We start from the raw sequence: 15134 nt of genomic DNA, 5'->3' as shown, positions 1-15134 counted from the left end.
AGCAGGCCCTATGGGGCAGAGGTCTTACCACTCACAGGCTTAGAGTTCAGCAACCCCTCTGACACAAGGCACAGTGCATGCTTTGTACACAGACACCAGAGCTAGCCGGAAGAGACTTTCACAGCTGAGGGGTAAAGACAGTCTAGATAGAAGAAATAGTCTAAGCCAATGGCCCAGAGGTTGCCTCAAGCGAGGATGACCAGAGACTTCTAGCCCAAGAGTCCTCAGTGTGTGGTACCTGGGCTGCCAGCAGCAGCAGCAGCAGCAGCCAGACCTGAGTTGAAAACTTGGGGTGGAACAATCTGTATTTTCAACAGGTCATCACTGGTGTGTGTTCAAGTTAGAAGCCCTCTGGTCCTGACCATCGGTTCCCAGACTAGGTTCATAGACCACTTGTCTGCAGTCAGTTAGGGGGTATTCAATGAAAGAGGGACCCAGATCTGGGGAGGTTTGATCTATTTTGCTTTTAGAGAATCACAAGTCACATTAGCCTCCTAAAGGCTCTGAGAAGTCCTATAGTAAATGCCCTCATTCATGTAAAGACCTTTATTTTGTACTTGTTCAGTATTGCCTCCAAAGTGATTTTTCAAATTGTCTATTCACACCTCTCTTCACAGTCTCTCAGGAAAATGCTAACCTAAATCAGTCTTCCTTCTTTGCATGGATAAACAATGGCCAAAGAAGAGAAAAAGGATTTGTCCTCTCTCCTTCCATTCCAGAGGCATTCCCCTCCAGAGCCTGCAGCATGGAGCCCATTAACAAGACAGGAGTCTCTGAGTTCTTCCTGAAAGGATTTTCTGGCTACCCACTCCTGGAGCATCTACTGTTTCCTCTGTGCTCAGGCATGTACCTAGTGACCCTGCTGGGGAACACAGCCATCGTGGTGGTAAGCATGCTAGACACCCGCCTGCACACACCCATGTACTTCTTCCTGGGCAATCTCTCCATCCTGGACATCTGCTACACATCCTCCTTTGTGCCCCTGATGCTGGCCCACCTTCTGTCATCCAGGAAGACCATCTCCTTCACTGCCTGTGCCATCCAGATGTGTCTGAGCCTAGCCACAGGCTCCACAGAGTGCCTGCTGCTTGCCATCATGGCCTACGACCGCTACCTGGCCATTTGCCAGCCACTCAGGTATCCTGTACTCATGAACCACCGGCTCTGCTTATTGCTAGCAGGAACTGCCTGGGCGCTCTGCCTCCTCAAGTCTGTGACGGAGACCATCATTGCCATGAGATTGCCCTTCTGCAGTCACCACATTGTCAGACACTTCACCTGTGAGATCCTGGCCGTGTTGAAGCTGGCCTGTGGTGACACATCCATCAGTGAGGTCTTCCTGTTGGTAGGCTCCATCCTGCTGCTGCCTGTGCCCCTGGCCCTCATCTGCTTCTCCTATGCGCTGATCCTGGCCAGTATCTTGAGGGTTCCCTCTGCTGCCGGGCGCCGCAAAGCCTTCTCCACCTGCTCAGCACATCTGGCGGTGGTGTTGCTTTTCTATGGCACTGTCATCTTCATGTATATGAAACCCAAGAGCAAGGAGGCCCACATCTCTGACGAGGTCTTCACAGTCCTCTATGCCATAGTGACACCCATGTTGAACCCCATCATCTATAGTCTGAGGAACAAGGAGGTAAAGGACGCGGCCAGGAGGGTATGGGACAGCAGACAAGCCTGTAGGTAAGGGGGCCAGGTCTTGGCAATAGGTAAGGCCATCAGATGCCAATGTAGAGCAGGGCAGGGGCTAGATAATACCTTCATTCCTGAAAGGCAGCGCCAAATCCTAGTAATCTGCTCACAAATTATGCTCTGCTTCTGCTCTGCCTTGGTACAGGCCCACACCCCTCATCCTTCCCCGGGCCTTCACAGCAGCTTCCAGCCTGGTCTCAGGACTTAAGTCTTGCTCCTCTTCCCAGCCTCTTCCCCCATGAGGCATCCAGATGGCTGGTTTGGAAAAGCACATGTGATTGCATCACTCTTCTGACTGAAATTGTAAATGGCTCCCTACTGCCCTTAGGACAAAGTAACTGTTCCTCAGCAGAGCTTTCAAGGCCTCACAGTTGGCTCTGTCTGCCCCCCATCTTCTGTACCCCCATCTCATAGCCACGCACCAAATGGGAGCCTCGCCCTTCCTGGCACTGCCTGGCTCTGAGCTCTCCTTGGATTTTACCCACAAGTCAGCAGCTTCTCCCAGCACACAGTGCCTAGCTAGCCTTTCAGGCACAGCCTCATACCACCTTCAGCAGGAAGTCTCTCTCTCTCTCTCTCTCTCTCTCTCTCTTCACACACACACACACACACACACACACACACACACACACACACACACACACACACACACACACACACACAGAGCTTTCCTCATCTCTGTGACCCGTGTGTTCTGTATTTCTGGTTTTACTCTTAGAATAAGAGACAGTTGCCGGGCACCGGTGGCTCACGCCTGTAACCCTAGCTACTCAAGAGGCTGAGATCTGTGGTTCAAAGCCAGCCCAGATAGGAAAGTCTGTGAGACTTTTTTTTGGGGGGGGGGTCTTGTCATAGGGCCTGAACTCTGGGCCTGGGTGCTGTCCCTCAGCTCTTCAGCTCAAGGCTAGCACTCTACCACTTGAGCCACAGCGCCACTTCCAGTTTTTTTCCTTTTTGCTTATGTGGTGCTGAGGAATCAAACCCAGGGCCTCATGCATGCAAGGCAAGCGCTCTACCACTGAGCCACCTTCCTAGCCCCGTCTGTGAGACTCTTATCTCCAATTAACCACCAGAAAACTGGAAGTGGTGCTGTGGCTCAAGTGGTAGAGAGCTAGCCTTGAACTGAAGAGCTGAGGGACAGCGCCCAGGTCCAGAGTTCAGGCCCCATGCCAAGAAAAGAAAGAAAAAAGAAAAACAAGAAACACTCTAATCCAGTCCCACTGTGTGTAAATGTCCCTAGCCTAGCCCAGGCATTGCACAAGTTAACCAAATAGATGCATAGGTATAGGGTGCATATGATGGAACCTAGAGTCCTGCTCAAATATGTGTAGATGGGATCTGCAGGTGACAGGCAAAACCTGTCTCCGAGAGGTGACTATAAAGGCATCAAGAAGGACTAAAAATCCAAGATCTCCAGACTCATCTGGCCCTAAGACACAAACCATCCAGAACACCCAGAGTCTGGAGCACTTTCTTTCCTCCATCCCCCAACCCAGTAGATACAGAACTGCAGCTTCCAGTAGCTCCTGTCTGGAATCCGGGCTTTAGAAGAGCTTGTTCTGCCCCTCCTCACCCCAGCTCTAGGATCCTACTGCAACCACTCCTGCCCGGTGCCCAGCCGCTTCCCGGATTTCCCCTGAGAACTCAGGATCACACAGTGAACATGGACCCACCCAGTCACAGAGCACTTCCACTCCCTGCCCTGCTCTGGTCTCAGTGGTGTCATCTGTGTAATGGGATAGAGCTGGGCGTGGCTTCTAAGAGCAGCCCAGCCCTCCTGCCCACTGGCTGCTGGTGAAGCAAGCACAGGAGCCTTTGGTTCATCTTACAAGACTTCTGCCTGGTTCCTTGTCTGTCTGCACAAGGCCCCAAAGCACCACCACCACTCAGGCCAGGCATGAGCGAAGGCTGGCTGAAGCTGAATAATCCCATTTGGGTTTCCAGGCAAAAATGTGGACTTTATCCTGGGGCACTAGGGAGTAGGGCATGGCTTATTTTTAGAGGGGTCATTGATTGGATACCATTCTTCCTCTAGATACTTGAAGATTTGTTCACTATTATGTCTATCATTAGGAGAATAAATAATATCATATATGGCTGATAGAGATGGGAATAAATGAATATGACTTCCTGTGCAGAGAACTGGAAATAGGAATGGAGAGCCTTGAAAACTTAACCTTTCATCCCACACTGCTGCTTCTAAGATATAGTCTAAGAAAATCATGAGAAGCACAGCCAAAGATTTACATATACGGATATTAACCATGACTTGATTTATAGTAACAAAAACACATGAGTCTTAAGTTCAATTACAGAAGTATACATAAATAAGTCTGGTAGAATCCAATGATAGGATGTTATACAAGTACTAGAAATCTTATTTTCTGAAGAATATTTGATGGGAAATGTTCATAATGTAATTTTTTTTTTGGCTGGTCATGGGGCCTGGGCACTGTCCCTCAGCTCTTCAGCTCAAGGCTAGCGCTCTACCATTTGAGCCACAGCGCCACTTCCAGCTTTTTCTGCTTATGTGGTGCTGAGGAATCAAACCCAGGGCCTCATGCATGCAAGGCAAGCATTCTACCACTGAGCCACCTTCCCAGCCCATAATGTAATTTTTTTAAAAAAGCAGAACACAAACTATTGTTTTCAGAACCTTCCTAATTTAAAAAGCATTTTTCTTATGGATATATGTACAAATGGGAGGGAAATTCTGGAAAACTATGAGAAACTTTATTAACAACTGTTGTTTACAGTGTGCTTGGATTAAAATGTTTTATTATTCTTTTCAATATCATCCAATATTTCTAATATGAATATGAGTCTGAACCTTAAAAACTAAGCTAGCCTGGGCTGTGGCTCAAGTGGCAGAGACTTGCCTAAGATGTGTGAGGCTCTGAATTCAATCTCCAGTATGCAAAAAAAAAAGTGATATTAATTCATCTTAAGAAATGGAAACAAGAGGCTGGGAAGATGGTTCAGTGGTAGAGTGCTTGCCTTACATGCATGGGTTCAATTCCTCAGCACCACATAAGCAGAAAAAGCCAGAAGTGGTGCTATGGCTCAAGTGGTAAAGTGCTCACCTTGAGCTGAAGAGCTGAGGGACAGCACCCAGGCCCAGAGTTCAGGCCCCACAACCGAACCCCTCCCCCCCAAAAAAAAGAAAAGAAAGAAATGGAAACCAGAAGGGATCCAGCCTGTGGTGGAGATGAGGAAGCTGGTACCATAGTCAGGGACTTAGTAAGGTAGAGAAGGTAGAGCTGAGAAATACTGGGAGATGTTGACATCTAGTATAATAAGAGGGATAATATATATTATTGTGTATAGTATTTGGGACTGTAGGAACGGATTGGGGAGAGGGAAGACTGAGAACTAATGTTCAACCTTCAGGATCTTGTGAATGGACAGAAATGCCACCAACAGACACTGGGACGGGAAAAATGAGTGTAGCTGGTAGGGACAGGATAGCGATACTGACTTGTTGCAGGCTTGTCCCAGGAAACCACAGAGCACCAAAGAGCTCTCACTGTTGCAAGCCAGATAGAAAAAGAAAAGCTAGGTCTGGGAAGGTGGCTCAGTGGTAGAGCGCTTGCCTTGCATGCCTGAGGCCCTGGGTTTGATTCCTCAGCACCACATAAGCAAAAAGAAAAAAGCCGGAAGTGGCGCTGTGGCTCAAGTGGTAGAGTGCTAGCTTTGAGCTGAATTGCTGAGGGACAGCGCCCAGGCCCAGAGTTCAGGTCCATGACCGGACCCAGAAAGAAAAGAAGGAGAGAAAGAAAGAAAGAGAGAGAGAGAGAGAGAGAGAGAAAAGCTAGCAATCTTTTAGTTTGGGGCTCTTTGACCACTGTTCCTGGATAAAACTCCAGAAGAAACATCATAGTAGGAAAAACTCAGGTGCCTGAGGAGATCCCTGATTTTACAGGTCCCTCACATGTACTTGGGGGTCTCATACCCTACCAAGCAACTAGCTTTCTGAGATCCAGGTCCTCCCTGCACTTCTGAAAGGAGATAACCTATCCCATAGTCCAGACACCCGGGGGAGAGCCCCCAGCCCCACTGAGCCTGAGGCATCTGGGGACTAACAGACCAGTCTTCTTATTCTCTTTCCAGCCTCTTCTCTCTGCCCACTTCACCCCAATAGCTGCCTCCTGGGATAAGACAAGAAACCGAGAGTCCCGAAAGCCCATGTCTCTAAGCTTCCAAAGCTGCAACTTTGTATAGTTGTAAAGTTTAAACTCTAAATTGGGCAGGGACTTCAAGGTCCCTGAAAGCCGGGAGCAAGTAGGCTATGTGGCAGGGGACCAGGAGGCTCCATCCTTGGGGCCCCCTGGCCTGGCCCACCCTAGCACAGTGAGCCTGCTCCTAATGAGCACAATGCCTCCACTATAGCTCCCCTAAGCCTCAGGCCAGCTCAGCTGGCTACAGCCCCCCTGCAGAACACTTATGCCAACTGAGCTGTAGGAGATACAGCACACTCATCTGACATGTTAGTCTATGAAAGCTTTTTTAAATGTTTAAAAGTCATTTTTTTCCTTGGGGAAAAGGGATGTAGGATATCATCTGCCACTCAGTGAAATAGCCACCATGTGCCAGGCTCTGTGCTAAGAGCTTTGCCTCACCTCTTTGGATTGTCTAAACAACCCTTTCTCTCAGGAAAACACTCTGACTCTTGTTATAGGTAAGAAAACGGAGGCAGAGAAAACTGTTAGCAAGTGGCAGGGCTGGTATGGATCCTGGCTGATCTGAATCTAGAGGGAGTGGTGACACGGGGACTCCAAAATCAGGCATTTCAGCCGGGCGCTGGTGGCTCACGCCTGTAATCCTAGCTACTCAGGAGGCTGAGATCTGAGGATCGCGGTTCAAAGCCAGCCCGGGCAGGAGAGACCGTGAGACTCCTATCTCCAATAAACCACCAGAAAACTGGAAATGGCGCTGTAGCTCAAGTGGTAGAGCGCTTGCCTTGAGCTGAAGAGCTGAGGGACAGCGCCCAAGCCCAGAGTTCAAGCCCCACGACCAACAAAAAAAAAACAAAATCAGGCATTTCATGGAAGCTGTTTCTGAAACTTTCTGCTTCTTACGCCCCTTCCTCTCTTTTAAAATAATGTGTGAAGCTTAAAAGAAGTATTAAAGAGTCAAAATTAGATTTATCAGCCAATGAGATTGATCTGATATTTACCTTAATGTGATATTTACCTGGCCCGTCAGACTTCAGAGTTAGAAGTTTCTAGAAAGATGTAGGGGAGTGATTTGGAGGGTAAAGAGTACTAAAAATCACTTACTTGAATACCTGATCAAGGCCACATAGCTGAATAGGAACAAAAGCCAAGAGTCAGGACTCTCCCTCCCAGGCCAGGGCTCATTTCATACATCATCCTGCTTCTTAGGAGGTGTAAAAACTGTAGCATGAAACTAGAAACATTACCCTCAGATACATTCAATGTCCTGTCCTCTGAATCTGGTTTTCTGAAACAAGACAGTATGTATAATGTGGAAGAAATGCTAAAATAGATTTTTTTTTGTGGGAGGGGTTAGTTATGGGGCTTGAAAACATAGGGCCTGGGTGCTGTCCCTAAGCTCTTTTGCTCAAAGCTAGAGCTCTACCACTTTAAGCCAGAGCGCTATTTCTGGTTTTCTGGTGGTTAACTGGAAGTAAGAGTCTCAAGGATTTTCCTGCCCAGGCTGGCTTTGTGATCCTCAGATCTCAACCTCCTGAGTAGTAGGATTATAGGCATGAGCTCCACTAGAATAGGTTTTTTTTTAATGTGTTGTGAAACACCAAGATACTCAAATGCAGAGAGGCTGCTTGGCCATGTTTCTTTCTATGTGTTAGGACTACATGGGGCCACTACAATGGGTTGTGGGTGGAAGTGAAGTCACTTCTAGGTCCCAGCATTTAACAATGGGCGATGTCCCAAATGGTGATACCCCTTATTAGCCAGGGTCTCAGAGGAGAGCCCCTGGGAACCCACAATGGACATGTACATGAGAAAGAAGCCTTTGTCATTAAGGCACTAAAATTATGAGATTGTATGTTACTGAAGCTTAACCTAGCCCTGACTCCCCTGATAATCCATCTTGGGCGCAGACCTTTTAACTGTGAGGAAGACTACCACGCTCCTGATGTACTTCTCCAAAAAGTGATTGTTTCCACAGGTAGGGCAATGCCCCCAAAGTTCTCCTAGAAATCACAATGGCTACATTGTTCTACTGGAGCAATGGAGAAGAAAAGCAGGCTGCTCTCCAGATAAGACTTTGGGATCAGGATCTGAGGCAGAACAGCAACCAGCACCAAATGTCATGAATAGTTGGTGCAATTGGAATGACCGTCACTGACACTCCTGAGTGCGGGACACGGGAGGGTGACAGTGGTAAATGGGGTTACGTCCTCCTTTTATAGCCCACTACTGGACTCACAGCCTGGTGCCTATCCTGTTGGCAGGCTGGTCAGCTCTGCAGAGGCATCTAGAAGGCTGCAGACTTATGCGAGCTGAGCCTCAGTGCTCAGGCAAAGCCAGTTCCACCGGAGGAAACCTCCTGGAAAGAAGGATGAGACTGCAGCAGTGGGCTTTGCCCAACAATGGGAGAGGTGTGGAAGGGCTGAGCAGGTGTGCGTGAGGGATACAGAGAGAGTGAGGCCAGGAGTGCAGGCCAGAGCTTCTTCACGAAAGCCTCCAGGGCCCCTGCAATGCCCTTTTGGTCTTTTATGAGAGGCAAGGGTAAAGAAGAGAAATGAAGAGGGGGTGGGAGGGGGGGTCTTCCACCACACACCCAGGAAGGACCAAGCCCTTATAGCTCTTCTTTTCAGATTTCAGAAATTGTTAATTTGTTTTGAGGTGCTCTGGATCACACACAGGGCCTTACCAATGCCAGGTGAACATCTACCACTGAGTTACAATCCATCCTCAACCCTTTGATTTCAGATTGACGTTGTCTTTATGTCCCAGTCTCAGATTCTTGGAGACCAAGAGACCAGAGGGAGGAGAGATATGTGTGAGGTCACTGAGAGGGAGAGAATGAGTGAGTGAGTGAGTGAGAGTAAACTCCATGAAGGACAAAGCCATGTCTGTTACGTCTGTATCCCAGCACCTGGCCACAGGCTCGGCACAGTGCTGCTCAATGGCTAAACAAATGAGCCATTGTGCTTCTTTTTGTGGAAAGTTCACATGAAATAAGACTTATGGTGAGTTACTGACCCAGATCCAGAAACTATCCCTTCACATTATCTTACTTCAGGGTAGGGACAGGAAAATCTGGGCTGGAGGTGTGGCTCAGTAGAACACTAACTTGTGTGAAACTCTGGATTTGACCCTTATCACTGGAAGAAAAAGCGGGGGTGGGGAAGAAGGAAAGGAAAAGGAAAAAGAAGAAAAACCTTTGTAGGCTGTGGGTGCAAGAGGGTTCATAGAAGACACAGGAGCCCATGTCCAGGAGGTGACAAATACAGACCCAGGAGAATAAGCAGAGGGACCAGAGATGCAGCCCTCTATCCTGAGCCTCCACATCACCACCACCTGGCATGGCTTACACCTCCAAGTATTTGCCTCCTCTGTACCAAACCATTCCCCCATTTCCAAGGAGACTTCGTTTTGGAGAAGCCAAGTCATTCAGCCAGTATCATACAGTTCATGCTGAAGCTAAGATTCAAACTTGTGTTTTTGTTGTTGTTGTTTTCCATACTGAGAATTGAACCCAGAGCCTCATTCTAGGTAAACACTCTACCACTTAAGCTATGCCCCAAGTAGAACACCATGCCATTAACCCTTTTGTTTTGGAGATAAAATGCGAACTTCGCTTATGCGGGCCATCAACATGAATGCTCCTGCCTCCATCTTCTGAAGAGCTGGGATTACAGGTATGCACTACCATGACTGGTACTAACTTGGGGTTTTGAATTATGTTCATATTTGCTGAGCCTTTGATAGCACTCACTGCATGTGGTGCTGGAGGGAAGAAGACAGAGTCCTGGCCTCAAAGCATAACAGATAAGGCAGATTTGTCTCATACCACAAAATAATCTTAGAAAGATAGTGGAGAGCTATGGCAGCACAAGAAAGAATCAGGTAACTTGCAAGGGAAGGGATAGGCAATTATAAGGAGCAGGAGTTAAAAAAAAAGACAGAGCTTGACCTGATGAATGAGCAGAAATGTTCCTTTAGAACAGAGAGAGGGAGATATGCAAAGGAGAACTGGGGGGAGACAGGATTTGTATAGTCTGCATGGTGGGCTATATCTGGGTTGGTCACTATGCATGGTGACTATAATGAAGCAGGAGGAATGAGAAGGGGGCAAAAAAAATCCAGTCCAGGTGAAGGCAAAGTTGCTTGCTCTCCTGGGACTTTGGCAATCTAGGATTGAGGTGCAGGGAGGGGTACATTGTGCCTTCCAAATAATAAAAGTTCTGACACCTGGGCCATAAGCTTTCCTGACCTAACAAGTCCATTGTGCTGGAACACTTGACCCTGGCCTTTCCTAAGGAGACAGGGAGACCAGCTCAGCAGAGCATGGAGGCCGCCCAGGGCACGGGGAGTGGGGGGTACAGCTTCTCCTTTTCAATGCTAGTCAATGACTAACCACGTTGCCAGGCTAGTGCCTGGTTTCACTCATCACAAGGCATCCCCACCAACCTCATTTATGTTAAGAAGCAATATGAAAGCCAAGAAGTGAGTCACTGGCTTTCAAAGCAGGGATCAAATCCTGTCACCAGGAGCTCTATCAGGAGCTTTTACAAGTCCTTTAAAAAACAAACAAACAGTGAATGGAAGCTGGTATCAGTGGTTCATGCCTGTCATCCTACCTACTCAGGAGGTACAGTGTGAAGCCAGCCCAGGCAGGAGACTCTTATCTCTAATTAACCAGCTAAAAGCCAGAGGTGGTAGACCATCAGCTTTGAGCAAAAGAGCTCAGGGGCAGCACCCAATCCGAGTTCAAGCCCCACTACTGGTATAAACATAGATACATAGATACAGACACACAGACACACACACACACACACACACACACACACACACACCAGTGAATAGGCTGTGATTTCGTTAGAAGAGAAGGCCAGAAATCAGACACACATCCTGGGGTGCCAAAACTTTCCTTCTTCATGGCTCAGAGGAATACTAGGCAAAATCACCCATTACACATTTGCCTACCAGAACTCATCTCACCTCAGTCAAGGGTGGGAGCCAGCAATCATGACAGGTATGACATCTTTATTTTCTACTTATTTTTATTGCTAGGGTTATAGCCCTAGCACTTGAGATACCTAGTACAGAGTAAGTGCTATGAATGGATCTGAAATTCAGATTTGGCCACAATTCAGCCAAATGAAGTAATAGCCAAGAGAAGATGCTTCCTTTGAACAGCCAAGGACATTTAAAAAGCCAGGTATGGTAGTGCTCACCTATGCACCCAGCAATTGGGAAATGGAGCTAGGAAGATCTTGAGTTCAAAGATAATCTGGGTTATACTGCAAGACCCTGTCTCCAAAACAAACAAAAAATGTGAATCCTGTGAGTGAATCCTGTGAGTGTCCCTTGGGGAACACAGCAAGGAACCTAGGGGACCAGAATGTGCCACATGCTCCCTTAAGTTCTATTAGTAGAATAGCAGAGCTGAAGTCCACCTCTCTTGTCAAACAGATGGTGAAACTAAATTCCAGAGAGGGAGCTTGAGCTGAGACAGCTCACACATTCAGCTTGCTTGGCTCTCCCACCAGATAAAGAGAGTTTTCAAAAAGCTGTATATTCCAGATGAAAAAGGAGAGACAGTGACATGAACGGGAAAAACGATACTGCTGTGGCGGAATACGTCCTGCTAGAAATGGCCCTATTTGTGCTTTGTCTGACCATCTACTGCCTTACTCTGCTGGGAAACTCCCTTTTGGCGGGGCTGATTGGGCTGGATTCCCGCCTGCACAACCCCATGTACTTCTTTCTCAGCAACCTCTCCCTCATAGACATCAGTGGCACCTCCTCCTTCATGCCTCTCATGCTAATCAACTTCTTGGCAGCCCAAAAGACCATCTCCTTCCCCAGCCTTGCCCTGCAGATGTACTTGACCTTGGCACCGGGTGCTACAGAGTGTCTTCTCCTGGCTGCCATGGCATATGACCGTTTTGTGGCTATCTGCCAGCCACTCAGGTACCTCCAGCTCATGAGTGGGCGGATGTGGATGTGGATGGCAGCACTGAGCTGGGGGACAGGTTTTGCCAACTCTCTGCTGCAGTCCATCCTTGTGTGGCGCCTCCCCTTCTGTGGCCATAATGTCATCAACCACTTCTGTGCGATCTTGGCAGTGCTGAAACCGGCCCGTGGGGACATCTCCCTCAATGCCCTGACAATAATGGTGGCCACAGCTGTCCTGACACTGACTCCACTCCTGCTCATCTGCCACTCCTACATTTTCATCCTGGCTGCCATCCTCAGCGTACCCTCTGCTGCAGGCCGCCACAAAGCCTTCTCTACCTGCTCTGCTCACCTCACAGTGGTGGTAGTTTTCTATAGGACCATCTCCTTCATGAACCTCAAACCCAAGGCCAAAGACCCGGATGTGGATAAGCTCATTACATTGTTCTATGAGGTTGTGACACCCTCACTGAACCCCATCATCTACGGTCTGAGGAATTCAGAGGTGAAAGCTGCTTTTGCAGTTCTGCTGAGAAGAGATTTTACCAGGAGAATGCCCCACTTTTACTGTTGCAATCCAGCTCTATCAGTCAGTAATGGCTAGGTTATGTGATGGAAATGATCTCAAATTTTCAATAGCTTAAAACCATTAAGGTTGGTTTCTCGCTCATGCTTCAGATCCATGCGTGGCCTGGGGTCTGCTCTGCATCACTGTCTTCTCCCCTCTGGGACTTACAATGACAGAGCAGGCACCATCCACTGCTGGTCACTATGCCAAAAGGAAACAGAAGTTAACAGAGCCTGTGTGGACTCATAGCTTCTACTCCAAAGTGATGCCTGGGGTATTGGTGGATCACACCTATAATCCTAGCTACTCAGGAGGCTGAGATCTGAGGATCGTTGTTCAAAGCCAGCCCAGGCAAAAAAAAAGTCTGTGAAACTTTTATTGCCATTTAACCACCAGAAAACCAAAAATGGATCTGTGGTTCAAAGTGGTAAAGCACTAGCCTTGGGCAAAGGGCTCAGGGACAGCACCCAGGCCCTGAGTACCAGCCCCAAAACAGACCAAAAAAAGTGGCATCTGCTACTTCCACATACATTTCACTGCCAACACAAGGCACGAGGCCATTTCTAACATGAAGAGGGAGTATACACCCAGCTCTATGTGCCTGGAAGGAAAAAGGACTGAGGGATTTCTTAATACCTAATGACTTCATATCACTCACAGTTAACCCAAGAGCCTGTGCTCTGGCTGTCCGTTCCCCATGAGCTGCACAGGGCTGGTTCAGCATCCCCAGAAAGCTCTGGTTAGTTCCCTTGTGGTAGCTTTGTACTATGTCAACCAAACTAGTCTGGAAGTGTGCTTTCCCAAATTTCCTTCCTGCACAGGCCTCTTTTTAGACAGGCACATGAGGCTGGAAGGAAAAGAACAGCAAAAGCCTTCCTATCTTTAATGTACTGGGTGCTTATCAGTGCAGTCCATCCTGCTTCTACCTGATCAGGCTCAGTTCTCAGTTTGGGCCACATTCAGCTCCAGGCCAAAAGGTGTCAACTTTTCTTGCAGGACATCTGGGTCACTGAGCTTGAAGACAGCAGGAGCTGTACACAGGTTCCAGTCTATTGTCCTGAGCTCTTATTTTCCCTCACTCACCCACCTTTCCTTCCTGCTGCCAGCCCTGCAGGCCTGTACCACCTTCAGAACCAAAGCCAAATGCAGAAGTACCAGCTCTATATAGACTTCCCTAACTGCTCCTGACTGTGTAAGTCTTATCTCTATAGTAAATTCCCTAGATCCCTCAGAGTGTTTCTCCCTTTTTGGTCAAATCCCAACTGATTCACCAGTCTTCTGATCAAGGACCTTTCCTGGCATATTAGCACAGCAATTAGTCCAAATTCTTGGCTAGGTCCTCCAGAGTCTGAGTATGCCTGCTTTTTCAATCTGGCTCGCCGCTAAGCTGTTCATTTGGGCTGGCCGCACAGTGCACCATCTGTACTGTCTGCACCCATGTCTGATGATGCTGTTCTCAGATAACACTGAAGATTATCAGCTCTTCCATGCATTCCTCCCTGATGCATTTTTGCATCAACCTCTTTACATCCTATGGCACTTTGCATGACCTTTTACTTGGTACCTATCCAGAGGCATCCATGACATTTCACAGGAATGTTCCTTCAGGGTCTCCGACTCTGACTCACCTTTTCAGCTCCCACAGAGACTTCCTGATAGCTGGACTGCAAAACCAAACTGTGCCTTGGAAGCTTTCATAGTGTCATCATCTGAGAGTTGAGCCCTGCTTCAGGCATTTGTGGGTGGACAGAGATCTCGGGGAGGCTGTGCATACAGAAGGGACATGCAAGGCGGCAGCAGGACCTGCAGCAGCCACAGCCCTGTATCCAGGGCAGGCAGGGATAGCTTGGATTTGGGGATCTTCACAGTGAGACAAGTGAGGAGATACACAGGGGCTCAAGGGCTACTTCAGCCATTATGCCCAGCCCTGACTCATTGTTAGTCCCTTTCCCCCAGGAACGCCACATGCACCTTAAAATATCCCAAATGGAACTCCTAGTGGTATCAGGCACTCAAGGAATGGTACCATCACCCCAAGTCAGAAACATGGTGGACATCCTAGACTTTCTCTCCATACTTCACTCCACACATCCAATTAGTCACTCAGGAGTCTCCTCTTCTCCAATGGGGCTATGTCAGGAAGCCTTCATTATTTCAAATTATCTTCATTATCTCAAATAGTATGACAGCTTTGTCACTCCATGCTCATTCTTCCAATTCCTCTCAAAACTCGTACCCTGTACCAACTATCAAAAAAACCAAACCTGTTCATTTTATTCTGCTTAAATTGTCCAGTAGCTCTTCACTTCCCATCAGGTAAGAACCAGATGCCACATCATTGACTACCTGACCTACACCACACCCACTCACCAGAGGCCCAGGCCCAGTGCTTTTGTTCACAATTGCCTGGGTAAATACCAGTCTTTTGTGCCTCTGCATCTTCCCCTTACTCTAGCTCTCATGTCCAATAACTCCGTGACCTTTGTCAGCACATACTGAATACATATCACATACCAACCTAGCTCTCTGGTATGTGTTTTAAGTATTTTATTGAATGAGGGACCTGAGGGATGATGGGAATCTCAGGAAAGGGATGAAAGATGGGCACATGTGACCATAGAGAACACTTTCCCAAATCTTATCATTACAGCAATTTGTTTCATCTTTATTCAAGGTCCCTTTTCCAGAAGCCCCTGCCAACCCTTCCTAGCTGGGAGGTGAAAACCCAGCTCTTTGCCTCTTTGGCTCTCTCTACTGATTTA

The 15134-nt window shown here is 47.9% G+C and overlaps 2 protein-coding genes across 2 annotated transcripts; both read left to right on the top strand.

The window, feature by feature from the left end:
• Positions 1 to 745: 745 nt before the first annotated feature.
• Positions 746 to 1684, top strand: LOC105993382 (olfactory receptor 13J1). Its single transcript, XM_013026623.1, has one exon. It carries the CDS (start codon positions 746 to 748, stop codon positions 1682 to 1684), a length of 939 nt encoding a protein of 312 aa, XP_012882077.1.
• Positions 1685 to 11451: 9767 nt separating this feature from the next.
• LOC105993345 (olfactory receptor 2S2-like) lies at positions 11452 to 12408 on the top strand. The gene has a single exon (XM_013026580.1). The coding sequence runs from the start codon at positions 11452 to 11454 to the stop codon at positions 12406 to 12408; it is 957 nt and encodes a 318-aa protein (XP_012882034.1).
• The last annotated feature ends 2726 nt before the right edge of the window (positions 12409 to 15134 follow it).

This window comes from Dipodomys ordii, unplaced genomic scaffold (assembly GCF_000151885.1).
Source record: "Dipodomys ordii isolate 6190 unplaced genomic scaffold, Dord_2.0 Scaffold95, whole genome shotgun sequence".
Lineage (NCBI taxonomy): Eukaryota > Metazoa > Chordata > Mammalia > Rodentia > Heteromyidae > Dipodomys > Dipodomys ordii.
This window is presented reverse-complemented; position numbering and strand designations above follow the sequence as displayed.

Coding starts and splice junctions, on each gene's coding strand:
- LOC105993382 (XM_013026623.1), top strand. CDS start 746: ATGGAGCCCATTAACAAGACAGGAGTCTCTGAGTTCTTCCTGAAAGGA.
- LOC105993345 (XM_013026580.1), top strand. CDS start 11,452: ATGAACGGGAAAAACGATACTGCTGTGGCGGAATACGTCCTGCTAGAA.